The sequence below is a fragment of the Fusarium vanettenii genome, assembly GCF_000151355.1.
Source record: "Fusarium vanettenii 77-13-4 chromosome 11 genomic scaffold NECHAsca_30_chr11_1_0, whole genome shotgun sequence".
Taxonomy (NCBI): Eukaryota; Fungi; Ascomycota; class Sordariomycetes; order Hypocreales; family Nectriaceae; genus Fusarium; species Fusarium vanettenii.
In genome coordinates, this window is record NW_003315855.1 from 93,096 (window position 1) to 120,177 (window position 27,082).

The 27,082-nt window shown below is 49.9% G+C and overlaps 11 protein-coding genes across 11 annotated transcripts; 4 read left to right on the forward strand and 7 right to left on the reverse strand.

Annotated features, from left to right (window-relative positions):
* Window positions 1-1,035: 1,035 nt before the first annotated feature.
* Window positions 1,036-2,019, reverse strand: NECHADRAFT_97092 (uncharacterized protein; the record flags this gene model as incomplete). Its single annotated transcript, XM_003043102.1, has 1 exon — window positions 1,036-2,019. The coding sequence occupies one exon, from the start codon at window positions 2,017-2,019 to the stop codon at window positions 1,036-1,038; it is 984 nt and encodes a 327-aa protein (XP_003043148.1).
* An 896-nt stretch (window positions 2,020-2,915) lies between these two features.
* Window positions 2,916-3,995, forward strand: NECHADRAFT_86269 (uncharacterized protein; the record flags this gene model as incomplete). Its single annotated transcript, XM_003043022.1, has 2 exons — window positions 2,916-3,219; window positions 3,274-3,995. The coding sequence occupies 2 exons, from the start codon at window positions 2,916-2,918 to the stop codon at window positions 3,993-3,995; spliced, it is 1,026 nt and encodes a 341-aa protein (XP_003043068.1).
* A 531-nt stretch (window positions 3,996-4,526) lies between these two features.
* Window positions 4,527-5,739, reverse strand: NECHADRAFT_86270 (uncharacterized protein; the record flags this gene model as incomplete). Its single annotated transcript, XM_003043103.1, has 6 exons — window positions 4,527-4,713; window positions 4,762-4,780; window positions 4,831-5,260; window positions 5,302-5,376; window positions 5,430-5,675; window positions 5,710-5,739. 6 exons carry the CDS (start codon window positions 5,737-5,739, stop codon window positions 4,527-4,529), a joined length of 987 nt encoding a protein of 328 aa, XP_003043149.1.
* Window positions 5,740-6,905: 1,166 nt separating this feature from the next.
* Window positions 6,906-8,853, reverse strand: NECHADRAFT_51519 (uncharacterized protein; the record flags this gene model as incomplete). Its single annotated transcript, XM_003043104.1, has 2 exons — window positions 6,906-8,598; window positions 8,708-8,853. The coding sequence occupies 2 exons, from the start codon at window positions 8,851-8,853 to the stop codon at window positions 6,906-6,908; spliced, it is 1,839 nt and encodes a 612-aa protein (XP_003043150.1).
* A 2,814-nt stretch (window positions 8,854-11,667) lies between these two features.
* Window positions 11,668-12,798, reverse strand: NECHADRAFT_51340 (uncharacterized protein; the record flags this gene model as incomplete). Its single annotated transcript, XM_003043105.1, has 1 exon — window positions 11,668-12,798. One exon carries the CDS (start codon window positions 12,796-12,798, stop codon window positions 11,668-11,670), a length of 1,131 nt encoding a protein of 376 aa, XP_003043151.1.
* Window positions 12,799-14,780: 1,982 nt separating this feature from the next.
* NECHADRAFT_72643 (uncharacterized protein) lies at window positions 14,781-17,381 on the forward strand (the record flags this gene model as incomplete). Its single annotated transcript, XM_003043023.1, has 6 exons — window positions 14,781-14,942; window positions 14,997-15,840; window positions 15,895-16,006; window positions 16,067-16,130; window positions 16,233-16,705; window positions 16,769-17,381. 6 exons carry the CDS (start codon window positions 14,781-14,783, stop codon window positions 17,379-17,381), a joined length of 2,268 nt encoding a protein of 755 aa, XP_003043069.1.
* A 241-nt stretch (window positions 17,382-17,622) lies between these two features.
* NECHADRAFT_86274 (uncharacterized protein) lies at window positions 17,623-18,405 on the reverse strand (the record flags this gene model as incomplete). The annotated part of the gene is made up of 1 exon (XM_003043106.1): window positions 17,623-18,405. The coding sequence occupies one exon, from the start codon at window positions 18,403-18,405 to the stop codon at window positions 17,623-17,625; it is 783 nt and encodes a 260-aa protein (XP_003043152.1).
* Window positions 18,406-19,295: 890 nt separating this feature from the next.
* On the forward strand, window positions 19,296-20,265 carry NECHADRAFT_97095 (uncharacterized protein; the record flags this gene model as incomplete). The annotated part of the gene is made up of 3 exons (XM_003043024.1): window positions 19,296-19,540; window positions 19,591-19,959; window positions 20,007-20,265. 3 exons carry the CDS (start codon window positions 19,296-19,298, stop codon window positions 20,263-20,265), a joined length of 873 nt encoding a protein of 290 aa, XP_003043070.1.
* Window positions 20,266-21,220: 955 nt separating this feature from the next.
* NECHADRAFT_51335 (uncharacterized protein) lies at window positions 21,221-22,254 on the forward strand (the record flags this gene model as incomplete). Its single annotated transcript, XM_003043025.1, has 3 exons — window positions 21,221-21,325; window positions 21,373-21,603; window positions 21,712-22,254. The coding sequence occupies 3 exons, from the start codon at window positions 21,221-21,223 to the stop codon at window positions 22,252-22,254; spliced, it is 879 nt and encodes a 292-aa protein (XP_003043071.1).
* A 143-nt stretch (window positions 22,255-22,397) lies between these two features.
* NECHADRAFT_51617 (uncharacterized protein) lies at window positions 22,398-23,474 on the reverse strand (the record flags this gene model as incomplete). Its single annotated transcript, XM_003043107.1, has 1 exon — window positions 22,398-23,474. A coding segment is annotated over one exon (1,077 nt), but the record flags the coding sequence as incomplete, so codon positions are not given.
* A 631-nt stretch (window positions 23,475-24,105) lies between these two features.
* NECHADRAFT_51514 (uncharacterized protein) lies at window positions 24,106-25,860 on the reverse strand (the record flags this gene model as incomplete). Its single annotated transcript, XM_003043108.1, has 1 exon — window positions 24,106-25,860. One exon carries the CDS (start codon window positions 25,858-25,860, stop codon window positions 24,106-24,108), a length of 1,755 nt encoding a protein of 584 aa, XP_003043154.1.
* Between the last annotated feature and the right edge of the window lie 1,222 nt (window positions 25,861-27,082).

The window sequence follows — 27,082 nt, forward strand, 5'->3', positions numbered from 1 at the left end:
GGCAAATCTAGCAGTGTGGTCTGGCAGAAAGGTGTAGCTCTCATCTCAATGTCTGTCATGTTGTGTGGCTGATCGTGGTTGTGTTTTCTTGCAGGTAGTTGCGCCAAGGCCGAGGTTGGATGACCAGCCCACCACGTTATCATCCTTCATTATCCCTGCTTAGTATTCGTCAGGGGTAGCTCTACGAGACTTAAGCTCTTTGTTCCTGCTTGTTGGGGTTGAGTTGCAGCGACGAAATCCAGTTTTATTCTCACCAAATGCGCAAGCGATGAGTAAGCCCCTCCTCCACCCCCATTTACACGATACCTTCTAACTCTGCATGAAGTGGTAGAATCCACTTCACAAGACACATTCAAGAATGCGAAAATTCACTTCGAGTCAGTTCCCTGGTGTGCTTCCCTGCTGGGGTCTCCCGACATGGTGACTTTCGACCCGCCTTGTCGTTCTCCGCCGGATCCAGCGGGGATATCCATCTCCAAGGACCAACTCTTCAGACATGTTTTGAATAAAGCAGAGGCGGTTCCTGCTTGCGTCGGGTTCTATACTCGTCCTTCTACGCTGAATTCGGATCTTGGTGGCTCGAGACAAAAGGCCTCTCGACTACTCTTGGACTCGGCCTCCATGATATTTGACCTTCAGACCGGTGTCAATGGCTTTCAGGGCTGGACGCACGGTGGTCTCCTAGCAGCTTTGATAGATGAAGCCATGGGAAGCTACTTCTATATCAATTATCGGCTCCAGGCGGAGGAAAAGCTGCAACAGACATTGCCTGAGGATGTGATGGATCTCACAGCCGTCAACACAGTCACGGCGCGCATGGACATGAAACTCAAGAAACCGTTGCCGACACCGGCCATTGTACTTGTCAAGGTCACTTTGATGGAAATATCGGGGCGGAAAATGTTTGTTGAGACTACCATTGAGGGGGAAACAGGTCTTCAATATGCGGCTTGTGATGCGACGTGGATTGCTCTTTCAAGAGAACGTTTATAGCTATTGATAGAACCGTGTTTTTGCTGCCGCCTCAAACTCCCGCTAGATTTCCACATCGTCCGAGGGAACTACATACAAACGACCAGCCACGTGCCCACTTCCAAGCATTTCGAGACCATCGGCAACATCGTCGAAGGGGATCTGCTTGATCTGCGGCTTCAAAGCTCCTGACTCCAGCAGCGAGACCACTTCACGGAACTCTTCAAGACTGGCGCTAGTCGATCCCCTCAGCGCAATGTTTTTCGTAACAAGGTCTGTTGTCGTGAATTGGATGGTCTCTGCTGCAAGCCCTACAACCACGATTGTTCCTCCTGGCCGAACCGTCGACATGGCTGCTCCGATGGTTTGTTGTGCACCTGCAAAATCGATGATAACATCGAACTTTACATTCGGAAACTGTTCCAAGCTTGTCGCACAGTCGATAGCACCAAGCTCCTTCGCTTGGCTAAACTTGGAGGTGTTGATGTCCACTCCATATACTTTCGCATCACGAAGAGCAGCAATGGCAACGCCATTGAGCCCCAGACCCCCTAATCCAAGAACTGCAACTATGGAGGAATCTCCCACACACCCTTCGGAAACGACTGCGTGGTATGCAGTAGCGATCGAGTCTGTAGCCACGGCGGCTTTGGCGAAGCTGACCGAATCCGGAAGATGAACCAGATTTTTGATGGGGGCTACTGTGTATTCGGCATAACCCCCATCACGACCGACTCCGATGGCCTCTTGAAAATTGCGTTTCTCAATGGGGTGCCCCGTACAGGCGACGGCTACACGGTCCCCAACTCGGAATGTGTGATCCTCCGATTCACCGACTTGGACAATGACCCCAGCAACTTCGTGACCGAGAACGATGTGTAGGGCGCACATCCAAGCGGCACCACCTCCGTGAAGAACATGAGTGTCTGAGTGACAAAGGCCTGCGGCTTTGACCTGAATCAAAGCATCACCACGGCCAGGCTTTGGAATCGGCAAGTCTTTCAGTTGGAGTCCCAGCTCGGGCCCCAAAAATTGATAAGCTTTCATGGAGAGGTATTAACAGCAGAAAACAAAGATGTGGTTTAAAAAAAGTGTGGGCGGTTGTTTGAGTTGGTAGAGTTGTATGTAAACTGCCTTCTTGGTAAATATCCTTCTCTGGATTGCCCTATTTTATATCTAGCAGCTCTGTTCTATATCTAATACTTAAGATATGTGTCGCTCTGTCTCATTATGAGTCATAGCTAGGATAGTATATTGAGATTAGTATGTAGTGCCTGTGCGGCCCCAGGACTTAATGAATAGCCCTCGCCAGCTTCGGCATGTTCGGGACCTGACCACTACTACAAGAGAGCCGGTTTTCTGAGCTACCTGTATAATAATACATCTTTCTGCTATTTTACGATTAGGGTTAACTTGAAACAAGCTGTAGAAGGGCAGCTGACCAGGAGTCGTCACGCTCTCTCTACGCTTATCAATTATCGTGACATCTCCAAAATCCACGACCCCAGTTTAGCTCCACTCGCCATGCACCATGAGACTTGACCAACGCTAACTTGTTCTTGATTGGTAGAAACCTGATGCAGAAAGAGCTGCCATCGACTTCCTTTTTCATCGACGGCCAGACTATGAGATAGTCGAGTAACCCACGCTCCCCGGGATCGATACCGATCCAGATGTGACTGAACCCGATACGCAAAGTTGATTTGTAAGGCAGGATGAATCGAAAGCAATGAAGACATTATTCAGCAAACTGTTATGGCCTCGAGGAAGGTCGGGTATAAAGAAAGAGCCATCAACGTGTGCTAAACAGGAGGAAATCATTCCCGCCTCGCAAGGGTTTACGGTCCAGATTTATCTCATCTGACTATTCAAGGTGCTCTTAAACCAAGGCACCCTTTGTTCTCTATCGACCCACTCTGAATCAACCCCGTTCACCAGCCAACATGACTACCGCCCCAGCTGAGCCGTACTGGGTTGAGTCGGAAGACTGGCACACTGCCGGCGAGCCGTTCCGAATTGTCACCAAGTTCCCACCTGGCCATGAGACAGAGGGACAAACTGTTGAAGAGCGCCGTCTCAACATTATGGCCCTGCCCAACCATCCCCTTGACGTTCTCCGAAAATCCCTCTGCCACGAGCCTCGTGGCCATGCCGATATGTACGGCGGTTTCATCACCCCTCCCAATGATGCCGGCGCTCTATTCGGCGTTCTCTTCTGGCATAATGACGGGTTCTCTACTGCCTGTGGTCATGGCACCATCGCTCTCGGATATTGGGCTATTTCTAACGGCATGGTTTAAGTTCCGGAAAATGGAGAGGTTGACGTGGTTATTGATGTCCCTTCGGGAAGAGTCAAGGCTCGGATGGCGATCAAGGACCATAAGCCCATTCACGCCGAGTTTATCCAGGTTCTCAGCTATCAATGGGCCAAGGAACTCATTGTCACTTTGCCCTCTCGCTCCTTGGATATCAAGGTCGATTTGGTCTGGTCAGGCGCCGTTTATGCCAGTATCGACCTAAGCCAGATTGGGCTGGCAGTCTCACCCGACAATCATGATGACTTTGTCCAATTAGGCCGGGAAGTGAAGGCTTCACTCGGCCAACGAACCCTCCATCGAGGCTACGAGCTCTACGCCATCATCATTTTCAACGAGGAAGACGGAGCCCGGGATGAGTCTGGAGTTGTGAGACAGAGGAACGTTGTTGTTTTTGCGGACGGACAAATTGATCGTTTGCCCTGCGGCTCTGGGACCTGCTCCAGGCTGGCGGTTCTCTTATCTCAAGGTCGAGTCGGTGCAGGCCGAGGAAAGCTGATTCACCAAAGTATTATTGGGACATATTTTGAAGCAGACGTCCTCTCGGAGGAGCCTTCGCCCGTGGATGGGTTCAAGGCCTGTATTCCTCGGGTCCGTGGTAATGCCAACCTGGTCGGCCAGATGAGCTTCTTGATCGACCCCAGCGAGCATATTCCCCGGTTTCCTCTTTCGCTAGGTAGACAAACAACTAGGTTAGGCAGAGTATAAAATGATAATGTTGCCATAATTATTTCTCTCACACTGCTCCCCGTTAGCATGTTCGACCCCATATCTTGCTTCTTGTCCCTGACATGTTCTAAGCGGGTTTTCAACACTGGGTTTTAATACCATGATATCTTAATAACTCGTTCACTATTATTGCGCCAGATAGCCCCTTTCAGGCAAGTCATTGGTGACAAGGAAGGAGGGGATGGTTCCGATGCATGGGTCACGTCACCCTACGCAGTAAACGAGCAAGGAGTTTACTGGTTCTTGATGAGATATTCGCGATTAGAGACCAACACCGACCCCCTCGGGTACGGTAACGTGAGCCATAGGGGCAAAAAAGCAAAGGAATACGACGATCAGAGTCGTTGTACAAAGAAAAGAGTGTCACAATTTTATGCAGGTTCAAGGTGGTACAATCCGCCCAATTTCATAGCCATGGGTTGACCTTTGGTCTTGTCCGTAAACTATCCTAGAGCCGAGGTCAGCTTTAACACCGCAGTGAATAAAATGCTGTCTAGATCGAGACGCCGCCTAAGCAAAGACGTCTTTGACGTACTCGCCTAACGAATAGAGGCGAGTGTTCTCTCCCGACCTTCCCTGTGCTGCGGCGGCTGCCTGCTTCAGCGATGCAGAGACATCGACATTGTTAGGCTCGCCATAATACAATCCACCAGACTCGTAGCAAAACCCAAACATGTCCTTGACAGTCTGCATGACTCTTGTTCCGTCGGTTTTCAGCAAACGCTAATCCTCGGGGGGTACAAACCGCGCCCTTTTCCCGGTTGCTGTTCATTAAAGTTAGCTGCCAGCGCCGAAATGAAGCTGTGTGTCATACCATGTTCAAAGTCGGTAGGGATCTCTTCAAGTGGCTTGGACTGGCTAGCCGCCTGTATGGTCTTTCCACACAGCTGATCGGCGTTTAGGAGCGCTCCATGGACGATATCGCCAAAATCTCTCTCGATGGCAATCAATGGAACCTCGTTGGATCCCCCCCCCCCCCAAAGTGGCCAACTGAGGGTATAGTAACCTGCAGAGTCTTGATAGAATGGGAGACCGCCAAGGTACTCGGACCATTCCTTGGCGTTGAAGTTCTCCATGTAGTATGCGGGATTGACCACGATTGATCGAAGGGAGGACTGGGAAAGTGCATATTTTCCGATGTGCTCCTTTTCTGCAGGGACATTAGGTCTCGAGGAAAGCATTGAAGAGTGGGATCCAATACTATACCATCGAAACAAAGACAGAGGACAGCTCCAGACGTAATCCTGGAAGCAGAAGCAAGGCCGCTATATATAAAATATTTTACCCCCACCTCAACCGCGGCATCGACGGCCAACAGGCCAATTTGCGTTTTGGTGGGCAATCCGGGAGATCCGATGGACTAATATCGTGAACATTTGATGAATTGGCTGCGATGCAAGAGGGGTAGCATACTGGGTCGTCTGAGTTGGTGTTGACGAAAACAGCCCAACTTCCCTTGAACACTGCAGCAAGTTCATCTTTGTCGAAGATGTTGACCTTGACGATCTCAACACCCTCTGCTGCAAGTGCTTTGGCTGCTTCCGAGTCTGGACTGCGAGTGATGCCGCGGATAGTACACGACGAAAACTTGTCGCGCAGAAGTGCCCTGACAACGCTGCCTCCTTGAGCACCAGTGGCGCCATACACAGTGACGAGTTTCTGAGATATAGTTTCCGTGGCAAATTTGAGATACCGGATTCATAGGAGAGTATGTTTGATGCATCTTCACGCTGTAGTGTGCTCTTAAGTATTCTTATCGAAATCAACACCCATTGTTATGCCCACAGTACGTTTGAGCGGCTTAGTTCCATATCGGTAATGAGTTTGGCAATTATTAATAAGGAATGTATTTATAAGCATCTCTCCGAGTCTTGTGATAGATGTGCAATTCGGCTCAGACCGGGGGTGTGTTGTCTTGGGCAGAGAGTCCATTCGGCTCCCTTCCTGATCTCTCCATCCCATTTTCCTAATGGCGGTGTTGGTTGAACACGTCTGTGGCTTCACACCGACCTCAGCTGAACAACGGCACGGCAGTTGATGGCGCAGCCACCTTTACGCCAAAAGCAATTTAAGATGGCAGTCAGGGACCAAAGATCTAATCAACGGTCTCCAATGCCCAAACCGTTGGTTTTCAAGCATCTTAGCGTGCAATTAAGGCCGATACTGTTGATACTAAAGCTGTCACCAATGTCAATTCTTAGGGAGACCCTGAATTATAAAGTAAGACTCACGACGCTCAACATCTGCCGGCGCTTGTCGTCATTAGTTTCACTCGTTTCGTTCTTTTCTCCATCAGAAATGATGGCCCTGAAAAAGCACATTGCGGCAGCGGTATTCTTCGCCTTCCTCGCGCTGCCTGGTACCCAGGCCTCACCATGCAAGCCCCCGAGCTTAACCACACTCCTTTCTACCACCACGCAAACCTTGAGCTGGAGCATCTCTCAAACTTCAAGCCTCTCGTTGACCAAGTCAGCAGCCACGATCACTGCCGAAACCACCACGTTCACTACCGAGAGCAGCACTTCAGTGCTCACCGTCTCTACCACTGTCGCAACTACCACCAGCATCAGCGACCCGCCGTTTGTGTGCCGTCCTGCGAATGTGAAGGGCTGCAGTGTCGACAACTTTGCGACTTTCTGCTGTAGCCAGTGCTGTTTCTTCCCCGAAGGCGACCTTCACAATGGGCAATGCTGCTAGATGTCGAGCTGAGCCTTTAAATCTGCCAGGAAGCAATCATGCGACAGCAAAGGGGAGTCTGAGTGGATAATAATTATACTTCTTGTAAATAAATATGTTGCAACCTATCTAACTATCATGCCTTGGCAGCTGTCATTCTCAGGGGCCAGGTAAAGACTACAATTCAATTCAACTTTTTGTGTGGACGCCAGGTCAAGCCATAATATCCTCTTCCACAACCACAAGCTTTACCTTCATTCCCCATCCATCCGGTCCTCCAATCCAGTTCTTCTTCTTTCCGACCTTCTCCACTATCTTTACGTGGTCCCTCAACGCTTTCTTCAATTTGGCAGGGTCATGTTTGACCTTTTGCACCGAGATTGTCAACTTGACCCCTTCCCTCTGCTTCTTGCGTCCTAGATCCCAAGCCCATTCAGATGAAAGAATGACTCGAGGCTTGCTCTCGTCAATCTTACCTGACGGATAGAGGCGGCTGATGAGATACCCAACCCTGCCAAGGTATCCAGCCCACCAAACTTCCTCTGGTGTGATGACACGGCGGAGTGCCTCCTTGAACTGAGCCTCGCGCGGGGGGAGCTCACCCATATACCGCGACTCCAGCATCAAGGCAAGCCTGGCTCTATCCTCATGGGAAACTCCACGGGTGGAAGCGAGTAATCCGGCGCTCGTGCTGTACATGGCTGCTGTCGAGGCCAGCTCTTTGTCCATGATGGTGTGGACGTACAGAAGATTGGCGAATGCCTGGATGACGTGCGAATTTATGGCATCCGGGAATCTGCGGGTACCACCCTTTGAGGGTTCGGGACATGAGAACATGAGAAGGTTGGTAATGGCCTGGACTGACTCGGGAGCAAAGCGCTGCGTTGTGACCTCGAGCGGGTCCTGTGCCCGGATGCTTGGTTCAAGCTCCCTAAAGAGTAGGCCTTCTCGCACGCCTCCTTGACAAAAGTGCGCAACTCGGATTCCATGCGGAATGGCGTGGGATAGGACGTTGACCAGAAACGCAACAGCAGGGACTTGCTTCCTCCGCCGATCAGAAACCCGGAACACTGAATGTGCTGTCCGAGCAACCTCTTCCATAGCCTTTGTGTTCTCAAACCTCTCCCTGTCAACAGTGAAACCATTGATAATGGATATCGGATGGGGATGCTTGCCGACTTGACTCATGTACAGCAGCAGATAGCCCCAACCTCTGAAACCCCCTCCAGAGAGATAGAGCGGGAATCCGCCATTCTCTTTGGCTTCCTCTACCAGGCTATCGGGGACCGCGATCGATTTGTACCCGTCTTGAAATTTGTTGATCATCTCCTGACGTAGCTTTTCCAATGCCTTCGCCGCCTCATCCTTCGATTTACCCCTCTTCAGATCCTCGAGAGTCCTGCTCAATGCGGCCGCTCCATATGGAAAACTGATAGATCCTTTATCACTGATACGGACGTTTCCGGCTTGGGATATGATCCAGGTAATCTGAGTGCTGCCACCTCCAAGGTCCATCATGAGGCCTCGAATATCGGAAAAGCCGCTCGCAACGCCCAAGGCGCCGACCCGTCCCTCGTCCTCTTTGTGAAGCATATCGACAGTGAGACCGGTAGCTGAGGTGATTTCTTTGAGAAACTCAGCAGAGTTAAGGGCAGCGCGGGTTGCTTCAGTGGCGACAATGTGGATATTTGCTCGGGGAACACCAAGATCGGCACAAACAAGCTTGAAACGATTGAGGGCGGCCACGGTTTCGCCGATGACGTCTTGGGGGATGGGGATCTTGCGTCCAGTCTCGGGGTCAAACTGTGCGTCGTAGAGTGATATGGCGACACGATAAACATGGATTGTCGGAAGAATGCGAGAGAGGGGAGGGGATAGGTCTGTGACTGAGAAGCGGATCCCGTTGCTGGCAAGTCATCCGTCAGCTGAGAACTCAATATCATGTATCCCATCTCATGGATATTGCATCCTAGGATAAGCTGTCTGCGTAACCCTGATCAACTTTAAGATGGAACGTGACTTGCCTTCCCATATCAACTATACCCCTCAAATAGGAGCGATTTTCCACTCTAGGCTCATCTCCGGGTTCAACATCAGAGAGGCAAAGCGAGCTCAAGTCGTCAAGAACTTCGAAGTCGGAGTCAGAGTCGGAAGAATCCATTTCCAGCTGGGGATAATCATCTGGAGCAGAATCCGTGAAAAGTTCACGAGACGGCCTGAAAGATGTGTCGGACATGGCTGGTCATGAAATGATACTGATATTGACTGGCGATGTCTCGGTGAGCGCCAACCTAACTTAGAGAATTATGGAGTTGATCAGCAAAGAGCAGTCGGGCAATAAGTATTGAGGAAGAGTGATCACATGAAGTTAGTAAGGGCGGCTCGTGGCTTCAACTCCGCATTTTCAGCCGCTCCAAAGATGTCCGTTTATGGAAGCTTGGCAAGGCGATACTTTTGGCTGAACCTTAACTTTGAAGAGCTGACATGTCAATCTCCCGGCCTCTTTCGGGGGGTGTCTCACTCAGCTGCGAGGAGACGTCGGATCTATCACAAACTTCTCGTGATGCCATCAAGAACAAAGCCACGATCTAGAGATCTTGGCTATTGCATGCTGTGTATGCCGACGATGACAGCATTGTTACGTTTCCTGTCGCCAGAGGACCATTTGACATCCAGACACTAGAGTTTTCAGCTCACCTTAAAGGTTGTCTGTTCTCCGTCAACTGCTTCACATGGTTTTTGGAGTCTATCAGTCAAGATGATAATAGGCGAAAATCGACCCTACCCCCAGAACAACATTCTATTGTTCACTATGTTTGAAGGTAGTTTCTTCTTGGCCTTGATTGTTATCTGAAACTTGCAAGGAGAATCGTTTGCTTATCCAGTGATAGTGGCCGGTACCACCCACCATACGACAACACCACTACTGTAAGGTTTCTTGTAACAAGACTCAACTGAGTGGCGTTTTGTAAGGGTTGCTGGTTAGCCTTCAGGGTCAATCACACAGCTGTTTATAATTCGTCCACCATACATCACCGTTACGATGTGGCGGTTGCAAGGTTCACGCGGCGGCTATTGACAACCCGAGTGCTAGAGTTCAACACTTGGTGCCTGACAAGGTTGTCGTGGTGTTGCTCCATGCATGTACTGTAGCTGTGTTGATGCTCCGTGAAAACTCGCCGCTTGGACTCACACCTCTCCAAGTTCCTCGTAGGGCAGAAATTCTGAGCAGAGTGCTTCAAACGCTGTGGTCATGTGACAGAATTGATATGGTACATTTTGTGATGCTGCATCTCCATACAATCTTAATTATGGAATAGCGAAGGCGCCGGAGACCTCGGAGGCACGGTTGATTTTGTTTGTTTAGGGCCAAACCTGAGCTACTCTCGACAGATCAAAGCAGGCTCTAGGGTTTGAAGGCGGTTAGCAAAGGTTGCATTTCTTAGTTTGTCAATGAGATTTTCATGCCTTCTATTGCTGAAGGCACTCTACATCCTAATGGTCGCGCTCAAGCACCCCAAAGCTCTTCGATCGTGCTGGGTGGAAGCTTCTTAGAAGCTGAGCATGTTTGATCGTTATTAATCTAGTAGATTACTTTAAACAAAAAGCAAAGCTGCCACTACGTCAAGAATCATAGAGCATTCAAGGAACACTGGTAAAAAGCTCTTCAAAGCGAGACACTTGCATAAGCTTGGCCTATGCAGCTGTGCTGTTGAACGACCACCTAAACAAGAAATTGGTGAGCAATGACAGTCATCCCCTCGAATAAACCACAAGTATCACCTCAAGTTCTCGCTGCATTTTGGAACAATGGCACAGCACACCTTTGACACCTGTTCCTGTAGGATAAGAGAAATAGAACTGTGAACATTGGGTAACTCAGCTGGCCTTAGACACTCCCCATTGAATCCTCACCCTGGCTCAAATACTAGAACTGCCGAACGAGACAGTAAACGCGCAAGGGTTAGTAAATTTCTTTGTCCGTTTGCAATGCCATCGTCCTAGTTTAACAGCTTCATTGTTTTAATACAGAATCTAGGCTTCGCAAATGGCATAACCCTTTGTTTGACTGGAGTGTTTGAGGGTTTGTTCGTGACCAGATGCCGACGGCTCAATATGCAACAACAAATACCTCAACAGACCAATAGTTATCTATAAAAGAAAACTTACTCCTTGCCTTAAGCTAGCCTTTCATCTCATCCTCATCAACAACAACAACAACAATCAACAGCAACCAAAGCGAACCCCCACACTCTACACAACTTGGCATCTTTGCAAACCTCACAACACACAAAACTACAAACACTATTCTCACCATGTGTTCTCACTTCATTACCACTGCTGAGGCTTCCGCCAACACCAAGGCCGTTACCACCGAGGTCCCGGTTGACATGGCTAACCCTGTCTGCAGCTGCACCAAGTGCGATTGTCGCAACATCGTCACCTTCCCTGGTGGCAACTTGTGCGAGTACTGCAATGATAACCACAACTAAGCTGTTCAGCGTTGGAAGACAGCATATGCTTGCATTTCCTTGAACATCTGACTGAGTAGAAAGTCTAGAGAGCGGGCGAGTAGATTGATGGCAGCGGATTTAAATCCCTGCCCAGGAAGCTGTAAATAAACTAGAGTAGCCCAATACACGCAGGTTGCCTGAAAACAGAATTTTCCGTTATTCTATAATATAAAATAGTGAGTGTACGAAGTGATAACGATATATAAGAGCCACCGCAGAGATCTATCAGCTATCATCTAACAACTTATCTTACAGTCAAAGGTGACAAGGAAGTCTGTCCAGTAGCATCATAGCCTCCTGCCCCGGTTGAGCTTTTTATCCGTCTAGTAAGATGATGCTCCAGTACATGGTGACATCGGAATAGTGTCGCAAACTGGTCATTCATCAATGTTATTACTGGCCTATCTGCCCACATCTCCTTCCATGTTACCATTGAGCCAAGCCAACCTCGTCCCTCAATATCAGAACCCGCGAGTTGCCAACTGAACTTCCGAGGACGCCCTTGAATCTCCGTCACATGCTTGAACTGGCTCGGTAATTGAGTTCGTTGATGACTTCCCACTCCCAACAACATTATGGTGTCTTTCGTCACGGTGAAGGGTAATCTCCGTTGTCATCATGACCCCATGGTCATTTGGCCTAAGCGACATGTTGCCTCCATCACCGGGACCATTGCTACCCCCGACAGCGTATGCTTGATATGAAAAACCAGGCGTCTTCCCATCCCTCTCGTCGTTGAAAGTTTCAAGAGGGATGGAAGTGTTGTTGGCCGTGGTGTGACTTCGGCTCGGGCCAGAGCTCGCACTCTTGCTTCCTGTTGTCATCTCGACCAGCCGATTCAGGATAGTAAACTCCAACTTCAACTTGGTACTATACACAAAGGACTTGTATGATGTCTGATACTCGTATTGATTGGCATACTCGAGGGCCAAAATCGTGATGTCGAGGACAATGATGAGAACGTTGACAAGGATAAGGTGCTTCATCAAGCGACGGCTTGACCTCTTGTTCCCCATGGACCGTTCGAGTCTCATCATCTTGATTGTCTCCCCGATATAGAAACTGGACAGGATCGTCTCTTGCAGAAAGAAGATGGTGACTTGGATCTTCTCCATAATAGAATAAGGCTTCTTCCACATCTCGGGGCTGGTTGAAAAAGACCCATAGACCATAGGAATGATAGCGCCGTGGCAGATGATTGCGTCGACGATTATCATCCACAAGATCAGCCGAAGACGCTTCTGATTTCGTAGGACTAGATGTAGTCGTGACCACAGCACCATAGATTGGCCAGTGACCATACACACCCAGCCAGCCACAATCAATGTGCAGGAAAGGTATCCCAATGAGGATGGACCGAAATATTTGACGAGGAAGCCGGAACAGTATACAGGAATACCCCATGTGGCAATGAGGACTGTCCAGAAGTAAAGTCCGACATAGCGTTTGAAGGTTCCCCAGATAAGAAAGTTAAGCTCAATAATGTTGTAGAAAGAGATGGCAAGGAATACGATAATAATGGTCAGAGATGTTTGATTGTCGGAGGAGTCGACGCCGGAGCCAAAGCCCCGCGGCTGTGCTGTAACTGCCATCCGAGACTGCGCAGGACAAATCGAACAGGGAAGAAGAGCTCAGGAAGTGATGAAGAACAACTTGATCGAGGACTGAAGCATGGAGGGAGCTGTGTCTTGTGGATAAATGTAGGAGCTTAATGGCTACGGATACGACTGCCTATCCCTCTTTCTGCCATTGCAGGCTGACAGCTAATCTTGAGCCAGATCTAGGATTCCTTGATGCCAAGGAAGTTCCGCCTGGATGTCTCAGTAGTTCCAAGTTCCCCGATGAGGCTTGATCTAGGCGGGTTACCACAGCCAGGGTTCTGACTCATGTGTACCCCGCGAACCCTACTTTTCATCTCCAAGCCGTGGCTGACGGAAGCTCGGAATCGTGCCCGCATTGGCTTTTGTAAGGTGTCAGAACGCCTCTTCTTCCATATCTTGAAACCGTAGAAGCCGTTGGCGTGAAGATCAGTTGACTCCTCAAAGTTTGCTGACTCGCCAGGTAAGGTCAGGATGCAGACGATGGAAGGGACTTGGAAGAAGCCGGTTTCATTAGAGATGGAAAGACGGTTGAGAAAGCCATTGAAGCCTCCTCCATGCCCACGAGCTTAGCATCGTCGGCTTATTCCGGATCTCCAGGGATCCCTGAATCCGGAAGCGGCCCGGCTTGCGCGTGCCGTGACCAGGTATTAGCGCATCACCAATACCGTGGGTATGGATTGCTACTCCATGGAGGGTGAGAGTTGATGTTGAATTAAGTTGCATAAAGGCTTGTAGCTATTATGCCGGTCTTGTTCAGTTGTTCTTCTCGGTCCCGGCACCGTGTGCCCCATGAACTGTGTATTTCTGACAACCATATCTTCTCCAATCTGTCCTCCCATCTACCGTTTAAACCTAATCATCGTTGTACCCAACCAGTTTGGTATCAAAGTCTCTCGTTTCCTAGTTCCTTTTCCCCTTGTCATCTTTCCACATTTGCAGCACAAAACCGCTTTTTGTCTGGGAGAATGGCATTGTCACATGCACGGCAGGTATTGTGAAGTAAGATTAGCTCCCCTTCCCCGCCATTTGGGTGGATATTTCCTTAGCCGGCACATTAGTAGTGGATTGAGAACCGGGTACTACGCTACCTCAAGCCTCACCAGCACTCCACAGTCCAGTTACCGACTGAGTGGCTTTCCTTCGGCACTTGTGGCACTATTGGCTCTGTCACCGGCTTCAGGTCTTCCGCCAAGGGATCCGAAATGCATCTCCACGAACTAGAATGCCCGTAGATGCAACGCTGATCAGGGGGTCAAGTTTTTAGGTGAGGGTCGTGCACCAGGGTCCTGAGCGTGCGATAAGTCACTTCCGCGGTATCCTAATCCAAAGTTAATTTCCAATAGAGCCGAAGAAACCCTGTCTTATCCCACCATCCTGGTACTAGCCGTGGAAGCCTGTTGGTAGCTGCTCCGCGCTGGCCCCTTTTCATGTCGCCGTCGCCAATAGTCCCTCTTCTCCTGGATTGAGGTGGCACACTCCGTCCAGTAGTCAACACGGCAAATTCACCAACTTCCCGTTCTCCTCCATTTGCCTACCATGGCTGCGTTGGTCATGGAACCGTCGGCGCACCATATTCGTGACCAATTCTCACATTGTACGATAGTGAGACGGATTTGATCCTTCTTCAACCACCTACAGTCCCCAATGCTATTAATTTGCAGCTTGTTACCATAACCGCGTCATGACCCTGTCAGACTTCGAGCTAGTCGGGATTCCCAGACACTTCCCCGCCAGACCGCCCACCACTAGAACGAACTCACACGAGTCAGGACCCCTTTCCGGTTGGAGCTTGTGGCCATGGCGCAACGTCTGTTAATTGGTGCGAAATTCGAATAATCGCCACGTCCCTTACACGTGCATAATCACCCAGGAACGGATAACCAAGTGATTTCCTCGTCCCCCAGGCAGACAATAACCCCAAGCCGAACCATTCAGCAACAATCTCACTGCCAAGCGCCTGGTACTGGCCAACCATGGTTTCCTCGTTCCGCTTGATCCAACCAGCTGTGCAGCCGCCATTACCTGCCGCTGCTAATGGGGAGTCTGTCCATACTAAGGCTTCTTCTGTGAAGCTCGGCAAGAGAATCCACAGCGTCGCGCAGGCCTGCCGGAGCTGTCGTCAGAACAAAGTCAAGGTAATATACCTCATTCCTTTTTTCCTTCTAGGGACCAACCTCACTGTTCTCTAGTGTGATGGTCGTCGACCGCAGTGCGGCACCTGTTCTTCCAGGCTGCGTTCCTGTCGCTATGAATCCAAGGTGAACATGCCGAGAAGAGCAGCACTGAAGACCCGCCTCGAAGCATTAGAGAAGTTGTTCTCTACTTTACAGGCCAAACCTAGCAAGGATGCGAACCTGTTGCTGCAACAAATTCGCTCTAGCGACGACATTGACGCCTTGCTTGATCTCGAGGATGAGACATCATCACCTAGCCTCAACGGCTCCATCAACACCAGCTCAGCCGTCAGCAGTCTCTCAAGTCCAACAGCTGGCACTTTATCTGAAGAGCAGTCGGTCAGATCCTCCCCTTCTCTTGGACAGACTACAAACCCTTGTTCTCTTCAAGAGGGGGATGTGAGCGATGAAAAGACTCAAAAAACCAATCTTGCCATCCCCGCCCCGACACAAAAGGAACTGTCAATAGATGTGTCTAGGTCCTTGGTTTCACTAGTCATACCAAGTGCCATCATTACGCAAGCAGCGGTTGACAGCTTTTTCAGCTCCAGTGGCCGACTATTTCACGTCTTCTCCCCTGAGCAGATCTTGCGTTACCACAAGGATGTCTTTGAGAACGATGGCTGCACCATAGCAAATCAAAAGACGGCCATTTGTTGTCTTGCTGCGGTCGCGGCTGTCGGGGTTCAGTATAACAGTGAGGACTTTGACGTTGGTGCGGATGGCGTGTTTTACGACGTGGCAAGGCACTTCTTCGAGAATCTGGTGGAGGAGCAACCGCTCGACGCAATCAAGGCCTGCACGATGCTGGCCATGTACAACATTTTGAATAAGGCGACCGTGTCACTCGCTTACCTTGGTTTGTGGTCCAATGGTGTCCTGGTACGTTCTCGGACTAACTTTGCTATTGCAGATATCGGCCTAAGCATGTCCAAGAGGCATAGTCTCAACGACAAGTTGTATCATCATCCCAACCTCTCTCCAGAGGAATGGGTCGACTATCGAAGAGCATGGAGATCTCTGATGTTTCTTTCAAGGCAGGTTTGTCCCTGACGATCTCGCTGACGTTTACTTACCTTGCCTAGCTGGCTGTCTTCCACTCTCGGATACATCAAAGGTGGTGACATGTCGTTCCGAGAACTGGTTCCGGTATTGCACCAACATTATACATCTTCAATCAGATAAGCTCTAACGCGATCATAGTTGGTAGAAGTGGAAAGTGACCATTCATCTGAAGTTAGCCACAGTAAGTCAGCTTATGAGCCGCTATGTATCCTGTCCCTAACAGTCATAGTTGTCCAAATAGAGATGACCAAAATCTCTCTTCTGAACGCCGAAATTCTACGGATGCATCTTTCATCCGAAGAAATGACCTGCCAAGCAATGGATTCTATCAACAAAGACCTTCAGGACTGGCACGATCTACTTCCCAGCGAGATGCATCTCCCCAACCTCTGCCGCCAAGATCTTCCTGTCGAAGCTCGGCGGTCCATCTTGGCTACCCATCTTCTCTATCTCGGCACTCGTATGCTGCTGTATCGCCGTATTGCCTCACAATTTGTTTGGCCCTCTCCGACCCGTGAGAGCAACGCTGCGAGGGAGTCGTATGAGGACAATCTTCTCAGCCACGCAGATCAAGCCATTACAGCCGCGAAACAGTCGTCACGTATTCTAGGATTATTGCAAGCGGAAAAGGGAATCTTTAAAAAGTGTTGGCTTATTATGTATGTCTCGGCTTACCCCCTTTCAACCTCGTCCAATGGATCTAATACTAATGTCGTGTCCAGTTTCCAGTCATACACCTCCTGCGTTGTCCTTCTTCATTGTGTTGCCCAGAAGCAGATACACCACTTTCCTCGGTCATCGTGGGAAGATGACCTCACACAGGCTCGCATGTGCCTCGATGTGCTCTCTTTCTGTAGCACTCTTGACTCGGTGGCGCTCAAATTTCGAGATTGCGTGGTCCCTATCCACGACAAACTCACATCGTACATGTTCCCTCTGTCAAGTGCCGACGCACCCCAGAGCCCATCGTCTCTCGGCTACATGCTTAAAGTTCCGACAGCTGCTGATCCCGATCATGTCAGTCTGTCCTTGAAACTCCTAACAATACTGTGCCAGCCATTTAGCACCATCAACAGCAAGGATGGTTTGGGTGATAGTCCAAGCAAGCTGTCTCCAGCATTTCCAAGGGAATCAGAGAATCTGCAGCCAGACAAAGAAATGAACTGTCGGGTTGCTAGTTGCCCTCCATTTCAGTGGAATCCTCAGTATTTTGGTGTTGGCGCATCGGTGTTTTTGGAGGGCGATAATCGGTTCATGGGGAGTGATCAGCCGAGCGGATGGACTGGAGTCGGAGACGAAGATGTGTTGGTAGAGCTGCATTCAAGGGTCAGTTGAATAGCATAAATCTAATGGGCTCGTTTTTATACCTTTATAGCATCAGATAATCGACTGCTATGGCGTGTTTCCCACAACGATCGACGATGTGACCTCCCTCAATATCTTCCTTGAGTGGCCTGCTCATTCGCCTCCATACTGGTATTAAATACTGCGTGTCGTCATGATTGGGTCTTGATCCATTTAGAGAACCGGCATGAAGCCGGTATCCAAATTTCCGTCGAGTACCTCATCCCAATAGCTACGGGCTGAGGAAGTGACTCTTAACACCCACCACACTGTCGAGAACACCACCCTTCTCTGGTGGTGACTTGAGCTGCCTCTTGCTCCTAACTCGACGAATGGTATTGTTGAAAATCTCTATAGCACGCCGCGATAAGTGGCTTTGGGGTGAGTCTTGAGTGTCTCCTAGAAACTGGAGCCGTGTGCAACAGGGAGGCTCGGTCTTGTCTTTCCAGGTAAACGTCGTCGGTCCCGAATCCATGCTTGTTCTGGCCTTGCCCCTATGGTCCTGTCCTGGAACTGGCGGTGATGGTTTCCGTAGAATCTTATTGCTGATTTTCCTCCAACCGCCACCTTCTTCATCGCTTTGTGGTTCCGGCGAGCCATCAGACGTCAAAGCCCCGGATAATATGGAGCCCTCTAGGAGTTCTCGGACAATTTTGACGGCACCGTCCAGTTCCGAGGGATGAGGAGGAGGCTGAGAGGAGTCGGAAGATTGAACTTGAACAAGTCGAGCCCGAACATCACAGGGAAGGTTGAGCTCTCGTTCGCCGTTCGGAAGGATATAGGTGGTGAGCAAGTTCTCCCATTGGTCTTGAAGATAATCGTAATGACATCTTCTTGATTCTTCAGGTATTCGATCGTTATCGACTATTTCTGCGTGGCAAACTCGGTATCTTGAGGCGTCTTCGAGAAATTGGATGGTTTCTAGGCAATGGCTTCTAGAAAGGTAGGCAATGACATCGCGCAAGGTCCACGGATCTGGAAATAAATCAGAAATGGTGTCATCTAACGATGGCATCATGAAAAAACATTGTTGACTCTTATCCAACAACCTTGTCTTGGGTCCTCCCTTGGTTCTTATACAAATGCAACAACCTGAGATGATGGACACCCTTTTCGTTTCATCTCGCCACATGCTAGTCGTGAGGGCTGTGCTCCCAATCTCATGACGTGGATTTCGGGCGAAACGCTCCACTCCAGCTGATTGGACCTTCGCCCTTCGCTCTTCGGGCGAAAAAGCTCCTGGCAGTTTGATTGGAGGGTGCGGGAAAGCATAAGCGAGATCGACAAGTGGCTGAGCGGAGGAGTCATGGATGCTCCCACACCACACTAACCTTGCTGCTATATTTGTACAGTATCTGCTACACTATGAGATTAAGTGGCCATCTGTTAATGTCTTATCAACCAGGGAGGCCAACTTTTGCCACTCCTGTAGTTATGATTGGTCTATCCGTAGATCCCTTTTGAAGACTCAACCCCAGTCTTGGCACAAAACGGAGGTGCCGAGTACAGGGTAACTCTCAAGGGGGATTAGTTGCTCTCTTCCAATTTATAATCAAGCAATTCGTCAAGTCTAACTAAACTCGTACAATGAGGCAAAAGGTCTTATACTTCGTGGACTATAAACCTAGCTTGTATGAGTCGCTCACAGGATTTACAAATGCCCATGAGGTAAGGCAAAATATTAGATCGGATCATCACACTACGGACTGTCGCTGCCAAGGTCAGCTGACGTCACAAGCTGAACGGGAAAATCTATTGCGGAGTACAGGTAGTTGACTGCTGTGTGAACGTAAGCAGGTTCCTTTGCGAGGTGACCTATTTAATTCTGAGACTTGGCACTTCTTTGACTCTTTCACCTTGCTCCAGTAATTCCATCTTATCGTTCATTGTCTCTGGACGGGCGCAATGGCTTATCTCAACACCTGGTGGTATCGTTTCCTCGAGGACCATGTGTACGCTTTGCCCGAACCGCCTCCTCGAGTCAGAACGAAACCGTTGGAGGTGATATGTGTCGGCCTTCCTCGTTCAGCCACTGAATCTTTACAACATGCCCTCCTGACACTCGGCTATGATCACACTTACCATGGTTGGGACATAATCTGTGAAAAGCCAAACTATGCGCCGCAATGGATCAAGTTTTGCCGCAAAAAGTAAATGGCAACCTTCTTTCACCATTCTTTTGTACTCATTGTGCATACAGATGGTTTGGACCCCTCGATGGGAATACAAAGTTCACTCAAGAGGACTTTGATGCTGTTATGGGCCACTCAACAGCCGTGACCGATGCAGCAGGCTCGGTCTTTGCCGCCGAGCTCATCGAAGCATACCCCGATGCAAAGGTCGTGCTGAATTACCGCAAAGATTTGGACGCGTGGTACCGTAGTGTAAGTAACACGCTCGCCAACGTGAAACATAACTGGGTCCTTTGGATTCTTTCTTTCCTGAGCCGTCATGGTTTCTGGGCTTGGCACGTGTACCTCGACTTTATGTGGTCAGGCATATTTCGCGGACTGGACAATGACATCGAGACGGGTGTTGCAAGGAATGGGAAATGGATTTACAAAGGTCAGTGGATTTGACAGCCTGCTCTGTCCTACATGACGCACTGACGTTGAGCGACAAGAACATTGCAACACGATTCGTGGACTTGTCCCCAAGGAAAGGTTGCTGGAGTGGACTGTCGAGGATGCTCTGTGAGTTCCTTGGTAAACCGGTCCCTGACGAACCCTTTCCTCACACCAATGCGGCTGCTGGATGGGATAATCATGAAGATACGATTGCCAAGATGTACATGATGGAGGCACTACAGACCATTCTTGCTCTGTCAGTAATCTTAGTTGGAACTGGTGCTCTGATCTACAAGTTGATCCTTTAGATCCTGCAGCCTTCTCAATGCGAGCAAATCTTCCGTGTCTATGTTCTCTAACGGGTTTCCTGGGCTGCGAAAATTGATACTAGCTAGGAGTTGCAGCAAGCTCGTGCTATGTAATCCCGTACGCTGGCTTGAGGTGACCTGTTCGCTCCAAGCCTCAGCGTCGCTGGAGAGTACAGGGGTATCTCTTTGACTGCGCGAAGGCTCCCATTAGGTATCTTGCAGGGATCTTGGCCATTTACAATCAATATCTCCGTACCCTCACTTAAATAGAGATATAGAACTAATATGTTGCCACTAAGCTAGCGAGCGTCTTAGATAGTGACCTAGTAGTGGAGACTGGTACCGTGTTGGAGTCTTCGCGCAGTCAAAGAGATCCCTCATACAAGATGGCGCTGATGGTGAGTATGGATACCAACTTAACAAACTTGTCCAAGCCAAGCCAAGCCACTGCTTTGGCTCAAGCAGGGTATGTAAGCTACTTGCATATCAACAACGTGACAATAACCAATCCCGAGCTGCAACAAGGAGGTCAATTGGCTCCACCGGTTTAGATTGATACGGCAGCACCAATGAGGTTTCACCAGCGTCTTGGCCCGCCCGGCATCCGGACTTTGCCAAGGTCCGGACATGAATCTCAACGGAAGTCGGCCGTGCAGGCGGAGCAACATCCTGTCAGGCTTCAAAGTATGTCTGAGATAGTCCGCGTCGGGTGAGTTCAAGAGTCCGTGTGGCGCAAGTCGAGTTACTATAGCCTGCGGAATTTGGGGGCCTCGAGGTCCGCATCTTATGTGAAACTCCGCAACTTGAATTCTCATAGGAATCTATCGAATATAAAATCCTGGATTCCTATGATCACATTGTCTTTCAACCAGCCTTATCGCTATCACATCAATACCTCCTCCATCTCAACAATTCTTACCACCCGGATACTACACATTCCCCCCCAAAGCCCAAAATGGCCATTCTTGCGGTTGCTGGTGGAACAGGCGATGTTGGCCGAACACTGGTCGAGGAACTTGTCCAGTCAGGCAAGCACAAGGTCATTGTGCTCTGTAGAAAGGTGAGTGGACACATGTCTTGGTCAGTTACAGGATTCAGACAGCTAAGCCCCTCGACAAGACTCCCACGGCTATCATCTCAGGTGTAGAGTACGCTGAGGTCGATTATGATGATATCGAGGGCACGGCAAAGATGTTGGATAGCAACAAGGTTGACACGGTCATTTCCGCTCTGACCATCGCCGGTCCTAGTGCCCAAGCCCAACTCAACCTGATTGCGGCGACCGACAAGTCCTCCTCAACTCACAGATTCATCCCCAGCGAATACGCAGGCTACGTGGTAAGCTGAACCAGCTCTTGAGTTGATCTAGTCGACTGACATGACAATTTTAGAGATGAAGCGGCACTGAACAACCCTATGACTAGCCCACTGGTTCATGCCGCGGAGGCACTGGACAAGTCGAGCCTCAAGTACACCCGCATCCCGATCGGAATCTTTATGGACTACATGGGACTCCCTCATATCCCCAGCCACATTCGAAACTTTCCATGGGCATTCGACTTCCCATCACGTCGCGCTGTGGTTTCAGGAACCGGCAACGAACCCTTCACCATGACGTACTCCAAGGACCTCGCACTTTTCGTGGCTCGTCTCATCGACGAAGATGAATGGCCCGAGTGGAGCTTCATTGGTGGCTCTGACGTTACTCAAAACCAGATCGTGGCTCTGGCGGAGAAGGCCCTTGGTGATAAATTGGCCGTCACCCATGACAGCCTAGAGGATCTCAAAGTGGGAAAAGCCACCGTGCTATTCCCAAGTGAGGAGACCTACGGGGGTATGGATCCTGCGGGAATGATGGCTATGCTAGGAGCTTCTGTGGCCGAGGGGGAGATGCTGCTTCCAAAGGAGGGTCGCCTGAATGATAGGTTCCCGGATGTCCAGACTACGAGCATTGATGATCTCATTACCCGTGCCTGGACTGGCAAATAAGCTATGATTAGATATATGAGTAGTCACAGGGTCCGGACGAGCGCGAGTTTTGATGATATTTTCTTTCGCTCAGGAGAATCAACTATAGTCTCATCCCCTGTTGTCAGGCTTGGGGGTCGGCCAGTCTTTGGTTAGTACCGATATTAGTAATTGCATACCTTCAGAAACTGAGGATTCTGTGACTGGGTAGACTTACCGAAAATTGAATGTTCTTTATTGAACTTGGTAACCCAGACCTCTTGGCCAACAGTGATGTGCTTCCCGATATCCTTATCTTCACAAAAGCCATAGCGCCCAAAAATAGGGTGATACTTGAACCCTTTATCAACCCGACGGTCTCTATTCAGCTTCTTCCAGACCTTTCCCCTGCCATCATTGGAAATTCGCCCAGTTTTGAAATCTGCGGTGATACTTTGGCAACGGGGGCAGTTCGAAGTGAGGGTCAGGCGCATGTTGGTGTCGGGAAAGTAAAGCTCGGCCCAGTAATCTCCCACAAAAGCAGAAGGGCTTCCAGATAGAACTATGTTGGGCCGGAACTTGAGGATATCCATGTCCAGCCCATCGTCCAACCGTGCTCTTACGGTATCGTTGGACACTCTAGTGACTACCAGATACTGTGCAATATCGTTGAAGACCAGGCGTTCAGGACTTGGCCTGCAGAGAGCAGGTGTTAGATCCCAGAGAATTGCGCGGTAACGTCCCCTCTTGCGAACGGCGCCGTCGCTGTGAGGCGCTAATGTCCCAAGTGCAGCACGAGAGCCATCACCAATGTAGAGAAGACGGGTCTCGAAGCCGAGGTATTTCTCAAACCAGGCAGCGTAGTTGTCACCCATGTCATAGGCTTGTGTTGAACTGCCCTGTAAGTTAAGAATGACCCGGTTGAGGCCTTCGCAGTCAACCTGAGCAGGGAAACGTAGCTGGTGTTCACTACCAATCCATGATAGCTTTTCAGGGGTTGAATTCTCCTCTCCTGTGTACGTGACTACTATGTGCATATCGGAAGCGTCGCCGGATGGAGATTCAAGAAGCGTTTGGAAAAGCACAATGTTAAGATTGTACATTAGCATCACAGTTTCAAGACGATCAATTTCGTTTGTGTCAAGGTTGCGATGTACGCGTTGGAGGCAGAAGCGACGGTCAAATTGAAAGCCAAACCCGCTGACAAGGCCAGAGTTCAGGGCACATCCACGCAATCCCTTAATTAGATAGACGTAGACCTGTCATTAGTTAGATCGTTCTTCGCCATTCAACATGGTCTAGTAGAAGGCGCCTACTTACGCCTTCAACTTTGACCACCACATGAGGCCGCCTGGGAACTCGGTTTCTGGGTTGCCATGGCTTTGGTGCGCTATCAATAGCTGATGAATTGCTATAAAGATGAGGTTGAACTGGCGGTTATGAGACCGGAGGGAAAGAAACCCGATCCAAGTCAAATATCACGACAGCCCATGTAGATCAATTCTAAGTTGCCGAAGGGCGGGGAAAGGCTTATCTACATACGGCAGTATGGATGAAGAGCCCAGAGTGGTAGTAGCAGGTGCCAAGATCCAAGTCGCCTTATGTAGAAATGTCGATCTTTTGTCTCGTGGTGTGCTCGGCGGTGTCGGGCTGAATTACCATAGTATTTCACTTCTACAAGTGGCGAAAGATCTCCTCCAACTTCCCAAACCGTCCTATCTCTTACTTCCAAATGAGGATATTTGGCTTGCAGCAAGACCTGCGATCGGCCCCTTGTCTTGTCTTGCGGGGTAGGGCACAAGTTGCGCCCGCCAGCAGCCATCAGCCTTTTGGCAAACTCTCGTTGCTGAAAAACTGTTCATATGAAGCGTATGGCTATTGACATAGCTTAGTTCAGAGCATATCGGCGCAAAGATCCAAGCCCGCCCCTATCAGCCCCATAATCTCGAATACATGCGCACCCTTGAAAGTATGGGCCCAAAGACGGATAACTGCAGCCGCTACTTGACTGATCTTTTGTACCTGGTCTTGCTCATATTGGACTTGGAGACATAACTCGGTCTCATTCACAATGCTTGTGATAATGCCCAGGAGCCGCTGCTCGTCATCCCTCAGCGGCTCTCCACGCTTTAGTACAGCAGCAATGGTCTGTAGCCACTTCCCTAAGAAGAGACCACACTCCAAGTTGCACAGACTGTGGACGATGCTCCAAGTCAATGTTTGAGTTCTAGCTACAAATTCGACACCGATGCGGACAGGAATACTGAGCGAGTGTGCGCATTGGAGAACCGCTCGGGCAACTGATGCAGAGCGCTCAAGTAACGGAGCATTACTAAAAGCACGAGCTATCGTGCCAGGATCACGAAGCTCTAGTTGACGGCAAGGTCCAAGGTCTATATGAAGGCGGATATAGGCCAGGCGAAATAAGCCTGTTGCATTGAAGCTCAGTGGTCCACCAGGCGCGGATGGGTCAAAAGAAGAGTCCTTTGTCGCCTCCCAGCCTAGTTGCCAACTCTTCAGAACCGAATCAAGCCGGCCAAGAACACCAGGGGCCAGAGAGGAGGCCGTGGCGCTGGGAAATTGTAACTGCCGTGCGAAGAAGATATGTTGGATGATGCAGTGAACTAGCACGTAATTCCCAAAAGACGAAGCTGCTCGCCTAGATGAGTCTGGATTGAATAGACTGCTGTACGCCTCCTCGAGGGAAAGTCCAGAGTGGATGTCCTTGTCGCGGGCGAGCTGCCAGCTCTCTTGGCTCTCCGCTCTCCAATGAGACTCGGGAGAGGGGAGAAGTAATGATCCCATCTCTCTGTTCAAGATCTTGGGTGAGCTATTGTAGGCAACGGAATGGAGATTGAGGAAACAGTAGGCCACAAAAATGGTCCGTCGCCTACCTTCCGACTTAATCCATTCCCGCCAGCTTTGGTGTTGTGAATCAGGCTCGGAAAGCGACGAGATCTGTTCCCGCACAAGTAGGGCGAGTTGGCTTGCCGTGGAGAAAGCATCTCTTAGAAGTGATCGGTCATTCCAGGTGCCAAGGGCTATCAGAAGAATCATGGCGTGCATTGTCTGCAGGTCCCGCTCTGTGGAAGTTGGGGCGTGATTGTTTTGCAAATGGCTCGGCGGTGCATCCGCAAGCAAGGTGCTCTCGAGCTGAGGCAGAGTTGGGAATGAGCCGGGAATGTCAAAAACTGGAGCCTTGGGCTTGTAGCCATCGCGGTGCCGTAGTTGGTCTTCAAGCAGTGCTCTTGCCGCGAAATAGAGATGGTGAGACTGGCTTGTCTGGAAACGATATCTTGCCCCGACAGAGGCAATGGCGAGTATCAACTCAGGGGCTTCCGTCGCTAGAGTAAAGGTTGGGATATGGATTACGGGCAAGTGCTCATGGAATCCACCAAAGAAGCCCTCGACGTAGCGGCAAAGGGCATGCCTGGAGGGGAAGACGAATCCCCGGGGAAGCACCGCCGAGTAGCTTTCTACGACGGTCGCAATGAGCTGGTAGTTTGTTCGAGTCAGTCTCCACGGTAGTCGCCCTTCAGAAACTCCCGGTAGTTCGCGTGTGCTTTCCGTCGGCGGGCCCTCTGTCGAGCGCTGATCGAAGCGATCCTCAGGCTGCATAGAGGGTAGTCGGGACTGAAATCTAGACATGACCCCTGAAGCATGATCTTGATCTATGAATCTCTCGTCGCCGCCGTCTTGCTGTTGGCTGCTTGCATCTGTTCCAGATTCGAATCCTGGAAATCCTGCCTGGCTCAAAATGGCGGTATTTAGAGGGGCCGACTGCGACATGACGAGGGACGAGTGTATATCAAAGTCGCTCCATAGAAGGTCCAGATCGTCTACAAGTGGCACGTCATAGGTATGTTGCTGGATACTGGCCCCGTGCTGTATCATTTGAGTCGGAACTGGAGGTTCGTGAGGCGTTTCGAGGACGGGTAGGAGGCTATGGCCGATATCGTTGCTCTCGCTTATAGTTTCAGCATCTTCCACTCTCTGTGCGAATGTTCCAACGCTTGGACAATAGCTTTCTGGGTGAGACTCAGAGTTGTCTGGTTGACTGAGGGGCAATAGGACAGGAGAATGGCCTTGGAGTGCGTTGGCCGGCACTGTAGCGTCGTGGTCGAGAGAAGATGGTTGAACAAGATTTGTTGGCTCGTTCGGACTCCCGTGAGATGCATTGCTTGACATGTTGCTTCTTTCTGATGGAGGCGCTGCTCGCGGTGAAGCATCTTGGTCATGCGTAAGTCGATCATGGCGTGAAAGCAAGTCTCTGTACACCTCATTAGGTTGAAAGAGCACGGTGGTGCATGACAACAAACCTTCTGGAGAATGCTCGACCACAATGACAACGATATGGTTTCTCTTGAGTGTCTGGATATCCTTCGACGTCAGCAAATCCTGCCCATCATTATACGGCAATCCGGTTGTAACCCACGCGTGCGCTCATGGCGGCGTAAGTGCTCACTGCGCCGAAACTTCCTCGAGCAGAATCTGCATGGTGGGACGTAGACCTTGGGGCGCATTGTCTTACAGAATTAGGTGAGATGGGGAAAGGGGGTTGAAGACGGCAAAGGAGGATCAGACGTGTAGAGGGTTGGAGAAGAAATGTGGGTGTGGAGTAGCTTTTGGCTTGCATCAGCATATAAATCACCACTAAGGGGCTGGCTTGAAAAATGAGCTGTCCATGTTTGGCTTATTCTATGGAGAATGACCTACTCCTTAAGCTCGAAAGCAATGCACTGGAGTCTATTATGCGTCTTGGGGGTTGGTTGTACTGGGTCAAACTTAACCCTGCTGTCTTCTCAAGAACGTGCTCTTTTATCTCGTCCCAAATTCTTGACCCCCAACAACTAACGTGTCACGATTTCAA